The sequence below is a fragment of the Vombatus ursinus genome, unplaced genomic scaffold (genome assembly GCF_900497805.2).
Source record: "Vombatus ursinus unplaced genomic scaffold, bare-nosed wombat genome assembly UNPS02014768.1, whole genome shotgun sequence".
NCBI classification, from domain to species: domain Eukaryota; kingdom Metazoa; phylum Chordata; class Mammalia; order Diprotodontia; family Vombatidae; genus Vombatus; species Vombatus ursinus.
In genome coordinates this window covers 24,972,600-24,995,094 of record NW_020954546.1, presented here as the reverse complement: position 1 = coordinate 24,995,094, position 22,495 = coordinate 24,972,600, and the positions used below count along the sequence as shown (strand labels likewise).

The 22,495-nt window shown below is 42.3% G+C and overlaps 1 protein-coding gene across 1 annotated transcript in view; it reads left to right on the top strand.

Moving 5' to 3' along the window:
- EFCAB5 (EF-hand calcium binding domain 5) overlaps nt 1-22,495 on the top strand; it is a 127,968-nt gene that overhangs the window by 90,669 nt on the left and 14,804 nt on the right. Inside the window, exons 14-17 of the mRNA XM_027861707.1 lie at nt 5,240-5,529; nt 7,394-7,566; nt 8,360-8,588; nt 18,411-18,563. Coding sequence (XP_027717508.1) covers nt 5,240-5,529; nt 7,394-7,566; nt 8,360-8,588; nt 18,411-18,563 — 845 coding nt within the window. The remainder of the gene's footprint in view (nt 1-5,239; nt 5,530-7,393; nt 7,567-8,359; nt 8,589-18,410; nt 18,564-22,495) is intronic.

The following is a 22,495-nucleotide window of genomic DNA, read 5'->3' as shown; positions in this document are numbered from 1 at the left end:
CTCTCTCTCTTTCCTCTCTCTCTCTCCCTCCCTCTTTCTCTCTCTCTCTCTATCTCTTTGTCTCTGTCTCTCTCTGTCTCTGTCTCTCCACATATATATGTATACACACGCATACTCATATGTCAGGTAAGGTTATAAGTAGAACTTTCCTTTCTGTCCCTGATCTTCTGTGGGCTCTGGCCCCAGGCTGGGGATCACTGCTTCTCCAAGGGCCTATTTCTCTGTTGAGCCTGGCCAACAGCCGCCACGGGTGTTTGCCACTCCCCTGCCTGCAGGCTGCCGTCACTTCACAGCTGAACTGCTTGATAGGAAGCACCTACTTCACACAGTGAAGGGAAGCATAGACATGTGGATTTGGTAAGAAGCAAAATCAGTCTTTTGTGGTCCCAAATCAGGATGTGAATTTCAAAGCTGAAAAGGATTTCCGGACATTTTAGTTCATGAAAGGCAGCATAGCGTAGGGAAGAGAGAGGGAGATGGCCTGGAAGAGGACCTGGGTTCAAGTCCCGACTCCAGCACAATCTTGCTGTGTGGCTCTGGGCAAATCTCTTACCCTCTCTTGACTCTTGGCCAGTCTCTAAGACTGCGAGTTGCAAAGAAGGTGCTGATATGCATTGGTGAAGGGAGCATCCTCACCTGGAAGTTCCCTTTAATCAATGAAATCACAGGTTGAGTCCTTATCCCTATCCCTATAGAAAACCTTACAGATGATCAGCAGGGTGGCACTGGCGATAGAGAGCTAACTTGGAGATGAGAAGACTTGGGTTCTAATCCTACCTTAATCACTTGCTAAGTGTGTGACCCCAGGCAAGCCATTTAACCTCTCTCAGCCTCAGTTTTCTCATCTGTAAAATGGAGATTAAAATAGCACCTTCCTCATAGGGTTGTTGTGAGAATCAAACAAGACAATATATATACAACGTTTTGCAAACTTTAAAGAGCCACATAAATGTTAGTTATCTCTTTCTTGCCTCAGTTTCCAAATCTGGAAAAATGGGTGTGTGTGTGGGGGGGTGCGTAACGTAGCTAAAAACACACTGAATCTAGACTCGGGTGACTTGGGTTCACATCCTGGCTCTAATTCTTAACCTCCTCAAACTCATAAGAGTTTCCTTTTTCTCATCTGTAAAAGAGACAACGCACTTAATGGATTGTGGGGTCACAGATTTGGGGCTGGAAGGGACCTTAGAGGCCACGGAATCCAACTGTCCTCATTTTACAGATGAGAAAACTGAGGCTGAGAACTTAGGGGACTTGCTCAGGGTCACTGAAGCCCTTCCAGCTCCAGACCTGTGCTGCTCCAAGTTGCTTCTCTCCAGGTCTCAGTGCTGTCTGTCAGATCAGGGGTTTGGGTCACAAAATCTCTTTCCAGCTCTAAATGGACCATTTACCTTGTCCAAGAGCGCCCTCTTGTGGCCTGTGATGGTAGCTCCACAGGTTGGCAAGTAGACGGTGAATATTGATTGGCTTCAGTAAGAGAGGTTTTGGGTTGGGCAGATTAAACTTCTCAAAAGGGAACATTTTAAAAGAATGATTAATCCCTGAAGTCACAGATGATCAACAAACTCTGGCATCTCCCAATTTAAATAAAAAAATCTTCCTCCACGATCAGAGAAATGAGAATTGAAACTTGATCAGCCTCACACCCAGCTGTGTGACCTTGAGAAAAACCACTTCACCTCTCTGAGCCTCAGTTTCCCCAGCTGTAAAATGAGGGGGTTGGACCAGATAACTCCTGAGGTCCTTTCGAGCTTTGGATCTATCATCCTCTGGCACCAAGAAGGGATTGGGAAGTCCCAGCAATACCCCTGCAGGCGAGCCCTCCACCATGCGGGCACTCTGCAGGAAGGGCAGAGACGTCCACTCTTTATCCCTTTGTGCACCTCTGTGTACTACAACAACTAAACACTCAAACAGAAGTGAAAGGGAAGGTGAAGACAGCCATGTGTCCTGGGGAAAATTTCAATCCCAGGCCAAATGTGACGGAAGAAACGACTTCTCCAGAATTTCCCAGGGGATGCTCCATATCTACCATCGCCAGATTTCTGTAGTCTGTTCTCCTGATGTCACAGAGTCCTCTTTAGCAGACATAGTCCCATTCATGCTACTTTCATTTTCCTTTGCATTCTTTGGGGACATTAACTCCCCTAAAATGGGGTTCATTCACTCTAGTCCTTTATCTGTTGCCTTCTTATGGCATGGAGTTGACCTTGAATTTGGTCGTTTAGAGTTGGAAGGGGCTTCAGAGGCCATCATATCCAACTCCCTCACTTTACAGAAGAGGAAACTGAGACCCAGGGAGCATCAGTTACTTGCCCAAGGCCATAGAAGTGATAAGAGGCCAAGCCAGGATGTAAACCTAAGTCCTTTGATTCCAAACCCTGGGCTTTTTGCGCTTGTACCTTGGCAGGTTCTCAGTAAGCATTTGTAGATTGGTTCATTGAGTGCTGGCTAGCTAGCGATCTTTCCCATTCCTTGAAATCCTCCTTATTCCTGGTTAAAAACTTCTCTGCAACAGGCCTGAGCCCCCATCCCTTGCCACAAATTCCAAGCAGCTTCCTTCTTAACACCAGGAACACTGTTACCCATACAATGGAATTACATACTTCCTGAGCTTGAATGAAACTCTTGTTTTGACTCTGAAATGAGCTGAGAACAGCCAAAGGTCCTCGGCTACCCCTGTGCTGGAGGTGCCACCAGAATGTCCCAGTTTACCACTAGAGTTCCAAAGATCCAGTATGTCACCTGGGAGAATTTTTTCTCTGCCAGCAGAGACCTCAGGTTCTCCAACCTTGGGAGACAACTGAGGTGATAAAAAAAAAATGCATTACCTAGGAGGAAAACTTAACACTTGGAGATTTAGTGAGCCTGGCCATAGAGGACAGAGTCAGTCCTTGGGTGTGTAAACTTGCTTCCCAGTTGGGTAGGAAGTGTCCAAGCATGCACTCAGCTGGCTTTGCCTCCAAGCAAGTGCAGTCTCCAGAATCAGTTTCCACCTCTGACACTAGTCTAGCTCAAAATCTCTGATCCTATGTGTTAAAAAATGGTGTTAGATGCTATGGAGTTTAGAAAGGAGTATGAAACATAATACCTTCCCCCCAAAGCCCTAAAATACAGATGAGAAGACCAGCTCTATAGGCAGCTAGGTAGAACACTAGATAAAGTTTTGGACTTTGTCAAGAAGACCTGAGTTTGATTCCTGCATTTAATCTCTCTGAGCCTTGGTTTCCTCACCTGTAAAAATAGAGATAATTACAGTAACATTTACCTCACAGGTTTAATTTAAGAATCAAATGAAATTATCTACAGAAAGCTCTTTGCAAACCATAAGGCCCTGGAAAAATGCTAGCCATTAACCAGCCATACAAAAAGGTAATTGACAGTGTAATACAATCTTGTTAAGGTATAAGTTTCTGGGGCAGCTAGGTGGCGCAGTAGGTAGAGCACTGGCCCTGGATTCAGGAAGACCTGAGTTCAAATCCAGCCTCAGACACATAACACTAACTAGCTGTGTGACCCTGGGCAAGTCACTTAACCCCCATTGCCCAATGGGAAAAAAAGTATAAGTTTCTTACAGGCAGGGACTGTTTCATTTTTGTTGTAGCATAGAATCTAGCCCAGTGTCTGGCATATAGTAGGTGATTAATATATGCTTATGGACTGATAAGCGCCCAGTGAGTGATGCAAGCAAGGAGCAAAATAGGAGTTCAGTGGCCCAGAGCACTATGGCTTGGCTAATCAGGGAGGGATTCATGGAAAAGGTGAGATTTAAGGAAAGATTTAGAGTTGAAAGGGACTTTGGAAGCCATGGAGTCCAACTCTCTCATTTTATATAGGTGAAGAAACTGGGGTACAGGAAGAATAAGTGACTTGTTCAGGGTCACACAGCTGCTGTGTCTGAGACAAGATTTAAACTTGGGTCTTCCTGACTCCAAGTCCAGCATTCTGCCCGCTGTAGAAACCACCAGCGTGCCTTGAAGGCTGCGTGGTTCTTGGCCAGGTCAACTCAAGAGGAGACAGGGCTTTAGGTGAGGAGATTGTCCTGAGCAAGTCCGTGCATGGGAAAGATGGCGGTGTCATCCACTTCATGTCGTGACGAGAAGCCAAATTAGCATAGTGGCCACAAAGTGACGGCAACATTGCAAAAGTAGGGTCAAAAGAGTTATCAGGAATAATTCTGAGGTCTCGTGAGGGAGTGATTGATAGAATACTAGAGTCATCTAGGGGAGCTGGCCTCAGATTCAGGAAGGCCTCAGTTCAAGTTTCCTCTTTGATCCATATTGTATTATTATTTGATTTTATATGATTATCATTTTATAGTAGGAAGGTAGGAGGCATAGTGGAGCGCTGGGCCTGGAATCAAGAAGACCTGAGCTCAAATCTACCCTCAGACATTTACTAGCTGTGTGACCCTGGGCAAGTCCCTTAACCGCTGTCTGCCTCAGTTTCCTCCTATATAAATATGGGGATAATAACAGCATCTACCTGACAGACTCGTTGTGAGGATCAAATGAGATAATAATTGTAAGGTGCTTAGCACAGTGACTAGCACATAGTAGGCTTTATATAAATTCCTCTTCTTCTTCTCCTTCTTCTTCTTCTTCTCCTCCCCCTCCTCCCCCTCCTCCTCCTCCTCCTCATTATTAATACTAATATTATCATGGTACAGCGCAGATGTCACTGTACATAGATAGGAGACATTCCCTCACCGGAAGTTCCCTCCAGCAGTGAAATCACAGGCCCTGACCAAATCATAAGGAAATGATTATAGAGATGGGGAAGTTGGGAGAGGGAGCTGGAAACTTTAAGTAGCTATCGAGGTCAGAGCTAACATTCCCTGAAAATGCTAAACTGTGCTCTAATACATGCTTGAGAAACCTGACTTTTGAGGTGGAACAAAAACAAGTCTCTGAAGATATTGAGTTCCTAAACCATGGGAGAGGCAGTATGGTATTTGGAATCGGAGGACTTAGGTTCAAATCCTCCCTCTGTCTCTTACTACTTGTGTGACCGTGAGTCATGTAAGCTCTCTGAGCCTCAGTTTCCCTTTCTCTGAAATGAGACTGTTGGCCCCGATGGATCCTGAGGTCTCTTCTGGCTCCAGATTTGTGAGGCTATGATCCCTCCTACAAACACTTTATTCCCTAAGCTCATGCAGAACGGCAGATGGGGAGGGGGGATAGATTACATGGATGAATGAACTTTTAACAGCTCGTGGTCTGGGACTCCTACTCTTTAGCAAAACTGCACATGAAACTACCAAGGCGCCACCCTGGCAACGAAGTGAGGTTAGACGCAAATCAGTTTGGAAACTACATCGAGCTGGTTGTGGCCGAGCTTACTGGGAACGAAAACGAAGACTTTGACAACGTGGTGGAATTCCTGACGATGAGCTTGACGCGGAACCACACGGAGCAGCTCCGGAACATGGCCCGGCGCAAGTGGCTGCGGAGGATCCAGCAAGCCGCTGAAACCAGTGGGGTTTGCCTGGAGCCCGTGTACGCGGCAGTCCTCAAGGCCCTGACGGAGGTATGTGCTCCCGTTGGAGCTCGCTAGGGAAAAAGATCCTCACTGTAGTTGGGGGCTCAACTCCATGATGTAGCAGCGGCTGCAAGGATGCTGCAGAAAAATCCTCAGCAGCTACTGCAGATGTGTTGTTTATGTCCCTTCGTGTCCTTGGTGACCGGAGGGATAGGGAAGCTTAGCCAGAAGAGTTGTCAGTTCGGGGGTTGGGGGGAAGTAGAGAGTAAGAGGGGCATGGATGGGACACTGGCAGACTTGGACAGAAAAAGCATTGTGGAATCCTGGAATCCCTGGCTCTGCCATTGTGTGACCTTGGATAAGTCATTGAATCTCCTGAGGTCTCAGTTTCCTTATCTGTGAAATGAAGGATTAGGCTGGATGGCCCCTGGAGCCTTCTCAAGTTTTAGCTCTGTGATCCTCTGATCATCCCTGTGTGTCCCAGAAATACTAGTGAAAAGATAATGACTTTTTGCCCTGACCTCCTCCAAATTAAGACTTTTCACAGGGCTTCCTTTGACCAGTAACTTGAGAACACCTTGCACTAGCAACAGCAATGTCCATGGCCAAGCAAAGGTCCCATTTTAAACCATTTACCTTGTGTGGGCTTAAAAGACATTTTTCAAGGTTTGAGTCTTTCATCACTTAGAAGGCAGCAGGGAGGGAAGGGAGAAAACAAGCATTTATTAAGCACCTACTTTATGCAAGGCACTTGCTAATTTACCAATGTCATCTCATTCCATCCTTACAAAGACCCTAGGAGGGAGATGCTATTATTATTTCCATTTTACAGTTGAGGAAACTGAGGCAGATAGAGGCGATGTAACTTGACCAAGGTCACACAGCTGGTAAGGGTCTGAAGTCAAATTTGAACTCAGGTCTTCCTGACTCGAGTTCCCAGCCCTCTGTGCACTAATAGCGCCATCCAGAGGCCATTTGGCTGTACAATTCTGTTGCCTCCAGCTAAGAGGCAGCTAGCATAGTAGTCATCATCCTTGGATAAAGGGCCATCCTTGGAGTCAGGAAGACTTGAGTTTTAGTACTGCTAACTTATATGATAAAGGGCGAATCACTTAACTTCTCAGTACCCTCAGGCAACTCAAGAGCACTGGCTATGGGGTCCAATCCTACCTCTAATACTTACTACTGAATGATCTTGGAGAAATCGTTTAACATCTCTGGGCCACAGGTTTCACATGTGTAAAATGAAAGGTTTAGACAAGATGGCCCCAGAGGTCCCTTGAAGCTTTACCTATGAACTAAGAATTAATCAATCAATCAAACATTTATTAAATACTGTGCTGAGTACTGTAAAGCTAAGTACTGGGAATACAGAAAAAGCAAAAACAGGACCCACCCTGTATCAACTTGCATTCTAATATAGAAATCAAAGCATACAAGATAAAATCTTTCTGGGGTTCAGGTTCAGGACCTGAAAAACGAAGGGGTTGGATTAAATGATTTTTGAAGTCCTATCTAGCTCTAAATCCTATGACCCCAAGGGAGGTTGACATCTACCTCTCTACATGGAAAGTTTCAGCAACAACATTCTGAAGTCAAGTCTTTATTGCCCCATAATGGTACCACGTCTCCTATTCATCATCAGATTCTAGAGAAACAATTAGTAGAGCTAACTCACTGACAAAAAAAAGAGGGGAGGGGCAGCTAGGTGGTGCAGTGGATAGAGCACTGGCTCTAAAGTCAGGAGGACCTGAGTTCAAATCCGGCCTCAGACCAAACACTTGACACTTACTAGTTGTGTGACCCTGGGCAAGTCACTTAACCTGAATTATCTAGAAAAAAAAAAAAGAGGGGAGACATCCCTACATGGGGGCAGGTCAGGAGCTAGTGTAGGTCATCCCTCTGCTTCTAGGATGCTGAAGTCCATGGCAACAACAAGAAGATTAGTGCCTACATTGCCCTCTTGGAAGAGAACAAAACCATGCCAAAGAGAGGAAAAGTCCTCCTGAGGAATGTGGCTTGTACCATAGAAGATGCCCCATTCCTCCTGAAGCAAGCACTTTACCGGGACATGAAAGGAATCAGGTAAGGACCCAAGGGAGGGAGGTTCATTTCCTCTTCCCTTGAGCTTCTGCAGTTCTCATTCCTAAATGAAGTAGCTTCAAAACCCTTGAAGTAGTCTGAGAGAGAAAAACCACATAAGTCTCATGCACAACATTCTTCTTCACCAGGGACAGTCTAATAGCAGAGCTACTCCTAGACCACTATGGAAAGTGGTCTACCTATCTTGGAAAGAATTTCTATCTCCTTAGGAGATGACTTCCTAGATTTCTAGCTTTCTTCTTTGGAGATAGAGCCTCAAAAGAGGGACTGGGCAGCATGTTCATAATTCAGTTATCCTGGCAGTTCTACCTTGGAAGCTAGTTATTCTGTACTTATTATCTACTTCAAGTACTTCTCCTCCTTTGAGGAAATCTGACCTTGAAGTCAAGAAGACCTGAGTTCCAGTCAGGGGTGTGTTAGGGAATGTTTTAACAACTGGATCTTCCACACAATAAGTCTCTTAAGTCTAATCAGCAAAACAAGAAATCAAAACCTGATTGGTAGCATTTGCAAAATTCTGAGATGTAAATGCTCACACTGAAAATTTAACAACTGGTTCTCAGAATCCTCTATACCAATGAAATCACAGGTCTGTTTTTTCTTTTAAGTCAGGATCTCTAGACTATCATTTTTAAATTTACTTCTCTAACATCAAAGATGTCTATATATTTATATACTGGAAATGGACGATTTCTACCTTTGAAATTGATTTATTCTTAGCTCCTTCTAAACGCCATCCTTCCCTTTGTGGTCTTCATTTTTTTCTGCCCTTTAGTTTTACAGTGGTGGATCAGGGAAAGCCAATCCATGTCCCACAAGTTGAGAAGCATGGAAATATCCACTTCTGGAACCCTGCCCGTCAACAAAAGGATTGTAAAGGGTCATTCCTGGCTATCCCTCTTGAGGATGCTTACAAGAGAAGCTTTGGGATCCTGGGAGTAGACACCCTACGGGATACCTCCAGAAAAAGCATCTTTGTAACTCATGAGATCAGCTTCTATCAGGTAGGTAGTAGAAACATTGAAATGTCAGTGTGAACGCTCTCTATGTTGGAGTGAATAGAAAGAAACAGAGAGACCTAGAGGAAAAGACAGATTAGATAAAGAGCAGGAAAGATAAAAGTGCTTATTCATATAACAGGCACTGTGCTAAGCACTGTGGGTACAAATACAAGCAAGATAGTCCCTGCCCTCAAAGAATTTATATTCTAATGACAGAAGGCTACAACACGTTAAGAAGATCTAAGAAATTTTCAGGGTGGAATTGATGCTCACGTTAGTAGCTTTGCATCCAGCCTTTGTTCTATCCCTTGAATATGTTTTTCATTCATGACTTAAGGTGTCTCACCTGTGTAGATGGGAGGAATTTGTGTTCCAGTTGACCATTCATTTCTTAGTTTTTAAGGAAATTAGCCAATAAGAGACCTATTTAGTTTCAGTTGGGGGAAGGGAGGGATGGGAGCAATTTATTTTATTGAACTATCAGAAAGTGAACTTGCTAAAATAGAAATTTACTTAAGGAAGAATTTACTTTGTAGTTGTTTTTTTTTCAGCTAAGTAATCAGAAATCCTTTCCATTCTCAAGGTGGGGTTAAAAATGGATTCTAGCCTCACAAAATACTGGTCTAATCCTTATGTTGAGTTTTATAATTTTAGGGGAAAGAAGATGCAAAGGGGAATGAATCAATGAACAAGCATTGAGTAAATGCCTACTGTAGGCTAGGCACTGTACTAGACCCTGATGATACAAACTGAGAAACAAAATGATCTCTGCCCTCAATGAGGAGCTTGTATTCTATTCAAGGAAACAACATGTATGCATATAAGTAGTTGCAAAATACAGACAAATTAAATATAAGATAATTTTTGTGTGTCTGGGGAGGCACAAGCCTCTGGGAGATCAGGGAAGGCCTGAAGTGGGCAGTAGTACTTGAATGAAGCTCCGAAGGATGCTAGGGAGTCCAAGAGGCTGAGGTCAGGAGGACCCACATCCCAGGCATGGGCAACATCAGATGCAAAGGCACAGAAGCCAAGACGGATTGTTGGGTGTGAAGGACAGTAAGTAAGGCAGTTTGGCTGGACCATAGAATACATCCAGAAGAATATGGAATAAATCTAGGAAAGCAGGCTGGATCCAGATTATGAAGGGCTACAGATACCAAATAAAGCCATTTCCACTTAATCCTAGGGGCAATAGGGAGTCATAGGAGCTTCTTGAGTTAGAGAGTGACATGGTCAGAAATAGCACTTCGGTACTTAGAAGAGGATGCATTGTCCAGAAGACCAACTTGAGTAGAGAGACCAGTTAGGAAGCTATCAAAGTATTTCAGAGGAGAGGAGAGATGATGAAGGCTTGAATTAGGGAGGAGACCCTATGAGTGGAGAGAAAAGATTGGATGCAAGAGATCTTGTGGGGATAGAATCAACACCTGGCACATGTGGGGAAAGTGATGAATCAAGTTTGACTCCAAGATGGTGAACCTGCATGACTGGCATGGTGGGCATACATGCAGCATGAGTCAGGTATACCCAAATGTTGTGCAACACACCCCAGGATGAGCATTACCATTGACCTTGCCAATCTTCTAAATGGGAAGTCACCTCTGGTGACTAGAAACATCATGGTGCCCACAAAAGCAGCAGAGATGCTAGGAAGAGGTGTGGATCTGGGGAAAATATAACGAGTTCTATTTTGAACATATTGCGTGTGAGACATCTCCAAGCCATCCAACTGGAAATGTCCAATTCACCTCCCAAAATTTCCAAGAATTGGAATTTTCAAATCTGACTGCCAAAAAAGGGTGCCGATATTGGCATCAAAGATAACATAGTGGCTTTCCCAGTCAAGATGGCAGAATGAGAAATCCAAAGAGAGCTGGGCTCCGCATATGCTTTTCTAAAAACAACAAATAGAAACACCAAAGAGAAGAGCTGCCATAGTACTAACGATATTGGACAAAGTTCAATTCAAAACAAACAAGAGGATTGCATGATACTCCAAGGGTTCTTTATAAAGTGAGAGAATATAAATTTAAAATACATTTATACCTAATAATCCTGTAATAAAATCCTTAAAAAAAAAAAAACCAACCTCATAGTCTTGCAAAAAGAAATCACTAACAAGATGGTGGAGTAAAAGCAGTGATTTGCTTGAGCTTTCCCCTAAACCCCTCCAAATATCTGTAAAAAAATGACTCTAAACAAATTCTAGAGCAGCAGAACCCAAAAGAGACAGAGTGAAACAAATTTTCATCACAAGACAATCTGGATGGTTGAAAGGTCTGTTGTGCCAGGCTGGGAGAGGAGCGCAGTTCAGCTTGGGCTGCACAGGCAAAGATGGGGCCCCAGCAAACCCAAAGTAGGCCTCAGGGGACTGAATCACTAGCAGCTGTGGTGGTTTCAGACTTCTCAACCCATGAACGCCAAAGACATCTTAGAAGGTCATTGGGAAAGGTCTGTTGGACCTGGAGGAGAGAAGAGCATGGTCCGTCCTCAGTCCTGGTGCAGCCCTGGGAAGGCAGCAGCAGCAGCTGCTTCCAGAGCTCTTGGCCCATAGACAGTGAGGGGAAATCGAGTGGCTGATAAGAGGGGGATTGCAGGGATCTCTTTGCTGGGGCTGAGGCAGGATTCTCTTGCTTTGCCCTTGCTTGGATCTGGGTCCCAGTCCTGGGGCAAAGAGGAGTGCTGGTGTGGTGGAGCTTGTGGTGGTGGTGGAGAGGGAATCTTCCTCACAGTTCCAAAGCAGAAAAGAGTGCTTGTGGTCATTCATAGACCAGAGCACAGGCCAAAAAAGGAGTAAACACCTCACCTTTGATCAAACCACCTTGGAAGAATTGAACATTTACAGGTCCTTAGAAGTATCTCTGAAAACAGCTGCACAAAATCCCTCAAGTTTGGGACAGTTCACCTTCCACACTGGAAGCAGAGCCCTACCTTCACAAAGAATTAAAAAGTCAAGTAATTGACTAGAAACATGAGCAAACAGCGGAAAAAACTCAGACCATAGAATCTTATTTTAGTGACAAGGAAGATCAAAACATACAACCAGAAGACAACAAAGTCAAGGCTCTTACATCCAAAGCCTCCAAGAAAAATATGAATCAGTCCCAGGCCATGGCAGAATTCAAAAAGGATTTTGAAAAGCAAGTAAGAGAAGTAGAGGAAAAATTGGGAAGAGAAATGAGAGTGATGCAAAAAAATCATGAAAAACAAGTCAACAGCTTGCTAAAGGAGACCCCAAAAATACTGAAGAAAATACAATAAACTTAAAAAATAGACTAACCCAAATGGCAAAAGAGGTCCAAAAAGCCAATGAGGAGAAGAATGCCTTAAAAAGCAAAATTGACCAGATGGAAAAGGAAGTCCAAAAGATCACTGAAGAAAATAATTCCTTAAAAATTAGAATGAAGCAAATGGAAGGTAGTGATTCTATGATAAATCAAGAAATTATAAAACAAAACCAAAAGAATGAAAAAATAGAAGACAATGTGAAATATCTCATTGGAAAAACAACTGACCCAGAAAATAGATCCAGGAGACATCATTTAAAAATTATTGGACTACCTGAAAACCATGATAAGAAAAAAGAGCCTAGACATCATCTTTCAAGAAATTATCAAGGAAAACTGCCCTGATATTCTAGAACCAGAGGGTAAAATAGAAATTGAAATAATCCACCAATTACCTTCTGAAAGAGATCCCAAAGGTCAAGGAGAAAATATTGCAAGCAGCCAGAAAGAAACAATTCAAGTATTGTGGAAACACAATCAAGATAACACAAGATTTAATAGTTTCTACATTAAGGGATCTGAGGGCTTAGAATATGATATTCCAGGGGTCAAGGGAACTAGGATTACAACCAAGAATCACCTACCCAGCGAAACTGAGTATAATCTTTCAGGGGGAAAAATTGAAATTCAATGAAATAGAATACTTTCAAGCATTCTTGATGAAAAGACCAGAGCTGAATAGAAAATTTAACTTTCAAATACAAGACTCCAGAGAAGCATGAAAAGGTAAACGGGAAAGATAAATCATAAGGGACTTATTAAAATTGAACTATTTACATTCCTACATAGAAAGATGATATTTGTAACTCATGAGACCTTTCTCTGTATCAGAGTAGTTGGAGGGAATATGTATATATATATATATGTGTGTGTATATATATATATGTATGTATACACACACACACACACACACATATATATATATACACACAAACAGAGACAGAGAGAGACAGAGACAGAGGGCACTGGGTGAGTTGAATATGAAGGGATGATATCTAAAAAATAAAATTAAGGGGTGAGAGAGGATTGTACTGGGAGAAGGAGAAAGGGAGTGGTAGAATGGGGTAAATTATCTCACATAAAAGAGGCAAGAAAAAGCTTTTACAGTGGAGGGGAAGGGGGGGAAGTGAGAGGGAATGAGTGAATCTCGCTCTCATCAGATTTGGCTTAAGGAGGGAATAACACACACACTCAGGTGGGTATGGAAATCTATCTTATCCTACAGGAAAATAGGAAGGAAGGGTATAAGAGACAGGGGATGATAGAAAGGGGGACAGATTGGGGGAGGGGTAATCAGAAGCAAACACTTTTGAGGAAGGACAGGGTCAAAGGAGAGAATAGAATAAACAGGGGGCAGAATAGGAGGGAGGGGAATTTAGTTAGTCTTTCACAACATAGCTATTATGGAAGTTTTTACATGACTACACATGCATGACCTATATTGAATTGCTTGCCTTCTCAATGAGGATAGGTGGGGAGGGAGGAAGGGAGAGAATCTGGAACTCAAAGTTTTGGTTTTGTTTTTTTTTTTAAGCTAGGCAATGGGGTTAAGTGACTTGCCCAGGGTCACACAGCTAGTAAGTATTATGTGTCTGAGGCCGGATTTGAACTCAGGCTCTTCTGACTTCAGGACCAGTGCTCTATCCACTGTGTCACCTAGCTGCCCCTGGAACTCAAAGTTTTAAAAACGAATGTTAAAAATTGTTTTTACATGCAACTGGGAAATAAGATGTACAGGCAATGGAGTACAGAAATCTATCTTGCCCCTACAGGAAAATAGAAGGGGAAGGGGATAAAAAAGGGGGGAATAGAAGGGAGGGCTGATTTGGGGGAGAACCATTCAAAATGCATGCTGTCTTGGGGTGGGGGGAGTGGAGAGATGGGGAGAAAATTTAGAACCCAAAATCTTATGAAAGTGAATGTTAAAAACTAAAAATTAATTAATTAATAAAAAAATTTTTTAAAAAATAAATCACTAAAGGACTAATAACAATGGATAATTCCTAATACTATCAAAATGCAATAAACCTAACAAAAAGGTAACAAAAAACAAAATAAAAGAACTGGTTCAAACATTAGGCAAACTCACCCAACAAGGAATGCATCAGGGTTTAACACATTGTTGGTAAGACCTTAGATTTGTGCACATGTTTTGAAACACAACACAGCAATGTTCGGTGAATCACAGGTCAAATCATGCCTTTTGACCCAATGATTGCATTGTAAGGCTTTGTCCTAAAATATCATAAAAAGGCAAAGGTGTTTGTAACTGCTTTATGTGCTATTGCAAACAGCTGTAAGTAACTTCTGTAACAGTAAGAGAATGGCTAAGTGGATGATGGCGTCTTCACCTAATAGCATAGTAGGGCTCCACAACTTAGTAGGTACCTCCAGGTATTGTCCTAGGTCCTCATTGCCACCTTGATAAGGGCTTTGCTCTGGCATTCATGATGGCTCCCTCTATCAAGTGAAATACTCATTTTTTTGGTCAGGAACAGAGATGGCTCCTTGACAAGGTGTAAATTTTTTGCCTTGTCCTAGGTTGTTCCACTGATATTACATTAAGAATGACTGATTATATGCAGCCAGTTTATACACTTGTGCTACACCCTTGGACTATCCCTTTAAAAGGGAAAGCAGAGGTACAGGGCACAAATAGAGACAGAGGACATTAGAAAGGAGCCAGTTGGATACACATAGATTTGGTTGACCAGAGGGAAGTTTCTGTAGGCACATAACCTATTCAAGGAACCAGCTGGATCAGGAAACTAGTTGCAGATGAAGATGATGAATGAATTAATGCATGCATCCATGAATGAATGAATGAATGAAAAGCATTTATTAAGGGTTTACTATGTGCTTAATGATGTGCTAAGAGCTAAGGATACAAATAGAAAAAGCAGAATAGTTTCTGTTCTCAAGAAGTTCACACTCTAATTGGAGGAGACAATGCCCATAAATGCATTCAGCTGTAGGGTACATGAAAGCCCAGAATTCCTAAGGGAACAATGATGGAGCCAATGGCAAGGAACAGACATTCTAAGGCGCATCAGGAGGTCAGATGGCAGAGCCGGCAGCTCTGGAGGGTGTAGTGGCAGATCAGGGAGCAAGACTCAGAGGACCTTAGGACAGGGGTAGGGCAGATAGAAAAGGCTAGCAGTCTTCCATTTCATTAAAAGTACTACAGTTGTCAACTCCCAGCTCATCCAAGTGGTGAGAGCAGCCATGTTGTTCTTTCTGCCTAGAAATTCCATCAAGGTCTGGGTGGCCCAGGAGCCAGCAAAGGGATGAGGGGATGCATGGGAGAAGGGTGAGAGGGTCTGGGTGGCCCTAGGTTTCAGACAAAAGAAAAGGTAAAGGGAGAAGTGTGCCCCCACTGACAGTTTCTTCTGTCTCCTGATTACCTTGGATAAGGTCTGGGTGGCCTGGGGTTCATAGAGAGGGGCAAATGGAGAGTAAGGACTAAGTAGGGAGTTCTTTTACCAAGTCTAGACCAAGTGGGGGAGTTTCTGGGCCAAGATGGAACTGGAGCAGAGGAGCAGCATTGGATAGAAGGAGAAAGCCCTTCACTGGTACTGAGTTATGTGGACTGTGCAGGTCCAGGGAAGGAAGCAGAATCTCTAGCAAACCCAAGTGTATCTGCCTTGCAAAGAAGTCTCAATACCAACATAGTAGTATTAGTCTGGAGGACTATTAAGGTCCTTGGGAAAGATGGAACTCAAAGAGAGATTTGCTTGACTTTAGCAAGACTTGATGCTATCCCTTTGCAGTGAACCTTACCCTCAAGGTGAGGATTAAAATAAGTCTGGAGCTCTATATAGATCCCTGTGAGGTGGAATCTCACCAGCTTCACAAGAAAGGGAAAAGGAGCTGTTTGAGTTTTTATGAACTCACTTATGTGTCCATAGCATTTTTTGTTGTTGGGTTAAATAAAGCCTCTCCTGTATTTGATGTTTTGCTAGTCTAAGCATTGGAGATGTGGGCCCTCTTTATTTTTTATATAGAAATAGATACAAGCCAAATTCCAATGTCCCCAGGTGAAATTCTGGGCCAGGAATAAGCCAAGGAGAGAGAACTATTGAAAAGTCCCCAAGATTGAACCTGATGCATGCAAACACCAGAGAGGTTTGGTTCTTCAAGGAAATGTGAGGGAGACAGAGATGAGTAAAACTTTTGCTGTCTGTAAGCCAACCATACCTATGTTTAAACAAAACAAACTAAAAAAGACAGAAAAAACAAACAAACAAACAAACAAAGCCAAAGGTAGTTTAGCACTTCGGACAGACCTGGAAAGGAAAAGAGCCATCCTTCAGGTGCAATTCTAAGAAATGACCAACAGAGGGCACAGCAAACTAGCAGTTGTTCTTTTCTCAGATTTCAATTGCTTTTTCGCAAAGACTCGCCCAGTGCATTTGAGCATTAGTGAATGGATTAAAAGTATCAGGTTAACTGTCTTCTTATTTTTAGTTTTTTTCTTTAATCATTCTGAATTTGATACAAAATCCAACGTGAAAATATATTCAAATTATTTGTAATAAATGACACTGTAATATAATCATAGGTCATGTACAGATAGTGGTGTCCATAGGTTATCTCATTTGACCCATGTTAACAGCCCTGTGAAGTTAGCGCTGTTTTATCCCCATTATGAAGGATGAGGAAATCCGAGGACTAGAGAGATGGTCAGAGATAGGATGCCAAATCTAGTCCTTTTTCCACTATATCTAGAAGGGAAACTTAGAAGTTATCTAGTCCAGCACCTTCCTGGTACTGAGGATAAAGGAAGCAACTTGTCTAGGCTCATACAGCTAGGTAATGGTAGATCAGTATTCTATATCTCTATATTTATCTATCTATCTATCCATCCTATCCATCCTATCCATCCATCCATCCATCCAACCATCCATCCATCTATCTATCTATCTATGTATCTATCTATCCATCTATCTATCCATCATCCATCCATCCATCCATCTATCTATCTATATATCTATCTATATAATCTGTCTATATTTTTTTTTACTATAATCCAGGCTTCCTTGCTCCTAATCCAAAGATTTTTCTATGACGTCACATGACTGATAGGAAAAAATATCAGAAAAAAAGAAGAGATTTTGAAATTTCAAATAATTCAATAGCAAATGTCAAGTAATAGCTACTTCAGCAATGGTTTGGTCTGACATCAATGACAGCAAAGACGCTCCATGGATGCTGATCCGATGATATTGGTTGACACACTGTCCAATAGGAAAGGTAGTTTGACATGTAAGACATAGACTTGGCCTCCAACAGTTCTTAGAAATTTTCCCTTGCATGAAGCCCAATTTTGCCTCTCTAAGAACTATTGAAGTTCTCCAAAAGTAGAATGGTCTCCCTTAGGTGACAGTGAGATTCCCCTCATTGGAAGCCTTTAAGCAAAATCTGGATGACCACTTGTTCGCCATATTATAGAGATTTAGATAGGGTTGACTTAATTAGTGTGAAGAAACACATTTAAGTAAGGGCACATCTGCATTGTACGAATTTCCCCTTCTATAGGCGTCTTCTATATGCTGACATGTGGGGAGGGAGCTGGGGGGAAGGGAGAATTGGTACATATTTGTACCTCCCTTCTCTGTGTGTCTGTATTTGATAAACTCCTTAAACAAGGGGAGAGCCCACTCAAAGTGTGAATTTGATTTAGGAACAGCCCAGGCTGCATATCTCTCCTGGTAATGGTTCTGACACTCCACCTGCATCATCCTTAGGGATGTATTTGAGAGCCCCAGGGGCAAATAGCAGAGTTTGGAGCCGCAGGCAGGCTATCCTAATTTGCTGCACTCACCTGGTCCATGGAGGCCCTCGTATTTTTGTGTGGCTGTTAGTCCTGTCTTTCATCTCCCTCAGAAGTCCCTTCACCTGAAGAGTTTCTGACGTTGCCACCCCCTTTGTCTCCCATTGCATATGGCTAGAACTGTATGGGGTCAACAGGCATGAGAGATGGGCTTAAATTCATTTTTCATCATATTGACATTCATTTTTCCCAATGTTTTTTGCTGAATAAGGATTCATTTCCCTGATGTTTAATATAACTAAGTTTATCGCACACTAAACTTCTGCGTATTTGGGGTTCTATTGGACACATATTTATTCCATTCCATTCCATTGATACATTTTTAAAGTTTCTGTCTTTGATTAGGTAGTGTTCATAATCACTGCTTTGTGTTATATTGTATTGGAGGTGCAAGGCATAGCAGATAGAGAACCAGCTTTGGAGTCAGAAAATCTGGGTTCAAGTCCTGCTTGGGACTTCTACCAGCTGTGGTAAATCACCTCACCTTTGATATCCCAGACAACTCTGCATCAGCTGAGAAAGTTTCTATACTGGAACTCCCCACACCCTTGAACAGTACCTTATCCCCATGAGACTGGACAAAACAGACCAGACCAACCTTGCCAAATCTGGCAGGGGTCTCATGACTTTTAAATGGCATCGTTCTAATCAGTACATGCTAATTATTTTTCTGCTCTTAAAAATGAGCCGGTTTTGTCTCCACAGGGTGTGGCCAATGCATTTAGTATTGCCTACCACTATGTCCACAGCCGGGAACACATCTTGCATGTGATAGCAACTGCTGTTAGCTGGCTCCGCATTGTAGCACCTAGTATCAGGAACGTTACCACCTTCCTGGTGGAACCTGGACCAGACCAGGTAAGTAGTGCAGGATAGAATTAGGCTTCTAGGATATGTGAGCAGTGTTGGCTTTTTGTTATGTGTAAATGGGAGTACTTTTGAATTTAGCTGGTGTTCATTGGAGACATCTTCGTACCTGGATCTCTTGTGCAAGCCCAGAAAGGATCCTGGATCTATGATCTAATGTGATCTTCCTGGATTATATTTGAGAGACAAATGTGTTCTAATAGAAAGAACTCTAGACTAGAGCTAGAAGACTTGGGTTTTTGCCTTGTTTCTGTTACATATTGTATTCTGCATATATTGTTTCTGTTATGTATAGCCCTGGGATCATGGGAAGGTTATTCAACCTTTCTGGGGCTTAGTGAAGAATGAAATATACCTTCATTAAGTCAAGTCCAGTCAACAGACACTTATTAAACATTTACTATGTGTCAGACCCTTTGCTAAACATTGGGGATATAAAGGCAAGCAATGCTGTCCTTGTCCTTATGGTGCACCCAGTCTAATGGGAGAGACAACATATAAACAGCATTTGCATGTGTGCATACAAGGTATATATATGAATTAATGTTTAAAGGTGACCCAGCCATCTAATATACCCTCTCATGGAATTGGTTCTAATGTGTGGGTTATAAATAATTTTTAAAAGTATAAATCAATATAGACATGTGAAGTAATATTACTATTTTCATTGAAGAACCTCTTCCTTCTGTTTCTAGAGGTATTACTTCCATTCGTCTTCATGAGAATTCCACATGCATAAGAAGGGGTATAAACCATTGTTTTTAATCACATTACTGTGAGGTATTGTTATGGAGAGATTTAAAAAAAATTTATGGGGATAGTTTGGATTTTGTTTTAGCATTCATAGACTTATGGCTAGAAGGGGACCTTGGGGTCACTTAGACCCCCCCTCATTTTCCAGATGTAGAAGCCGAGACCCACACAGGTGGTCAGTGACAGAGCTAAAATTTGGACCTAAGCCCTCTGAAATCAAATCCAAAACTCTTTTTGTATGAATTGCAAAGTCACATTGCTAAGTTTAAGCTCATCGCCATGGGAGAGAGTTGGAACTGTTGGCTCATTCATCCATCCCTTCAGCAAAGGTCTGTTGCACCTAATATGAACATCTTGCTATGATAGAAACCCCAGAGGATCCCACAAAGTTGAATACACTGTCCCTGTATTCAAAGAGTTTATGATCATAGATGGGTGAGGAGAAGGACTCAAGAAAACATCGAAGCTCACATCTAAAGTTAAATACAATGTGACAGCTATTATAACATGAAGTTCCAAATGAGTCCAGAGAGGAGAATCCTGGAGTGTTCTGGAGCCAGCTCATGAAACCTTCTTTAGAGCCAACTATTAAAATTTCAGGGTGAGACTCTATGCTTCAGAAATCAGCAAACACTACAAATCAGAGCTTGATTTATTGTTTTGTTGATTGTCTAGACTTAAGAAAGTGATGGAGAAAATGCCAATTGTGCAGATTAAGCTTAAGAGTTGTAAATTTTCAGACAGCCTGTAGTTAAAGATTTACCAGCATATCCCTGGAGAAATCACTGTGGTTGTCCACAAATGGGGGTGAAAACTGGCTAGGCTAAGTATCAAAACACTTAGAAATTGTGCCTTAACCATACTGTAATAGCACCTCACTTAGCCAGAGGTCACTCAAGCAGTGTGGTACATTTGAGAGAATGCTGGCTCTAGAGTCAGAGAACCTGGATTTGTTTCCTGGCTCTGCTACTTACTGCTTGTGTGACTTTGGGCAGATCACCTTACCCCTCTAGCCCTCGGTTTCTTTATCTAAAAAAAGAGGTGGCTATACTGGATTTTCTCAAAGATTGCTGTCAGCTCCAAATTTTTTATTGTATTTGGAACATAGCCAAGATAATTCAGAACATAACCAAGAATCAGGAAGTAAGCAAAGAAGCCCTCTGCTTACACAAAATAAATGGCACAGAGTCCAAGACCTAAAGGTTTCTGTAATTTATACATGGGAGTAACCTCACAAGCCCTTATCATGAAACTATACTTGGGCTAGATAGCTTTCTAACAAACTTGATTATCTAGTTTTTCGATCTACAGCAGTTTAGAAGCAGTAAATTAGAGATCTGGAAGCTACTGGAAATGGGATCAGCACATAAGTGCTGTCCAAGGTCTAACTTAGTCAAGAACTCAGGAGCAGCTGTCCAGTGCTGGAATCTCCTAGGGCTTCCAATAGAGGTCACATATTTCTCTTGGTAGCTGCAGGCCGTTAAGACTTCTTCTGGTAGGCTTGCAGAGCTGCTTCTAGTGACCAGTGAGGACTTCAAGGCTCACTGTTATAATTGCGCTAACCAATTCCTAAGCTTTCTGGGAAGGTTACTTTCTTTCTTTTGAAAATGTTCATTTTTAGGGGCAGCTAGGTGGTGCAGTGGATAGAGTACTGGCCCTGAAGTCAGGAGGACCTGAGTTCAAATCTGGCCTCAGACCAAACACTTGACACTTACTAGCTGTGTGACCCTGGGCAAGTCACTTAACCCCCATTGTCTAAAAAAATGTTCATTTTTTTGCTGATATCTTTTATTGTTTCCCCTTTGTAGAATGTAAGCTCTTTGAGGACAGGAACTAGATGTCTCACTTCTGTTTGTGTATCATCAGCACTAAGTTTACATTCTACAAAGAGGAAACAATATATTAAAAAATAAATGATGAAATATGTGTGCAAAGCATGCAGTGATTTTGGGGAGGGCACCAACTGAGGGAATCAGGAAAGGCTTCTTGGCTTCACTTTTAGAATTATGTTTGTATATGAAATATCTGTTATCTCTAGTTTCTTTCCACTCTCTCTAGTCAAAAGTGTTTCCGGATCAATTTTTAATCCTTTTTTCCTCCCTCTTCTCTTTTTCTTTTAGACCAGACCTGTGATTTCAATAGCATAGGGAACTCCCTGTGTGGAAATTCCTGTTGCCAATGGAAATGAACTAATGTGTTATAATGCAAAGAGGGTCAGCTTTGGAGTCAGAGACTTTAGGTTTAAATCCTGGCTCTGCCTCTTTCTAGCTATGGGATCTTGGGCCAGGCAGATAATCTTTCTGGGCCTCAGTTTCCCCATGTGCAAAATAAAGGAGTTAGACTAGATCACTGGTGTCAAACTCAAATAGAAATAGAGGCCACTAAACCATCCATAAGGATCTCTGTAAGTACATGTGGATTTAGAAAACCACATTTTAACGTTCTCTGTGTTTTATTGTATTTTTATTTATTCTGTTAAATATTTCCCAAAAACATTTTAATCTGGTCCAGGCCACACTTGGTAGTGTTAGGGGCTGCATAGGGCCCTTTGGTTAAGTGTTGGACATCCCAGGACTAGATGGTCTCTAAGTTTGCTTCTAACTCTAAGGCTATGATTCTAAGAATTCATAGTTTTTGAGAGGTGCCTGGGACATCTAAGAGGGTTAAGTGAATTTCCCATTGTTACACACACAGCCAATATGGGTTCAACCCAGGTCATCCTGACTCCTGGACAGGCTCTCATTATGCCACAGAGCAATAGAGAACATGGGTGCAAATACAAATGGCACTTCAGGGACATACATCATAATCCTCCCAATGGTGAAGGAGAAGGAAGAAGACTAGACCTGAGATTTCTTTGGTGTGAGGAACCCCAAGGAGGTGAAACTCCCTCCACCAATTCAGGGCAGCACCTCAATAGCTGATAACTCTTAGATAGTTGTCTAGAACCTTGAGAGATTAATTAGCTCTGTCACAGAGCCAGCAAGTATCAGAGGTGGAGTCTTCCGGGCTTCAAAGCAAGCCCTCTAGCCACTAAGCCATACTGTCTCTCTTTGAACCTTCCCCTCAACCCCTTCTATGCCTCTCCTAGGTGGAGGGTAATCAGAAGAGTACATGAACATACAGGCGACTAACTTTAGCTGCGCTGAAATCTCTTTTCTCTTCCTCCT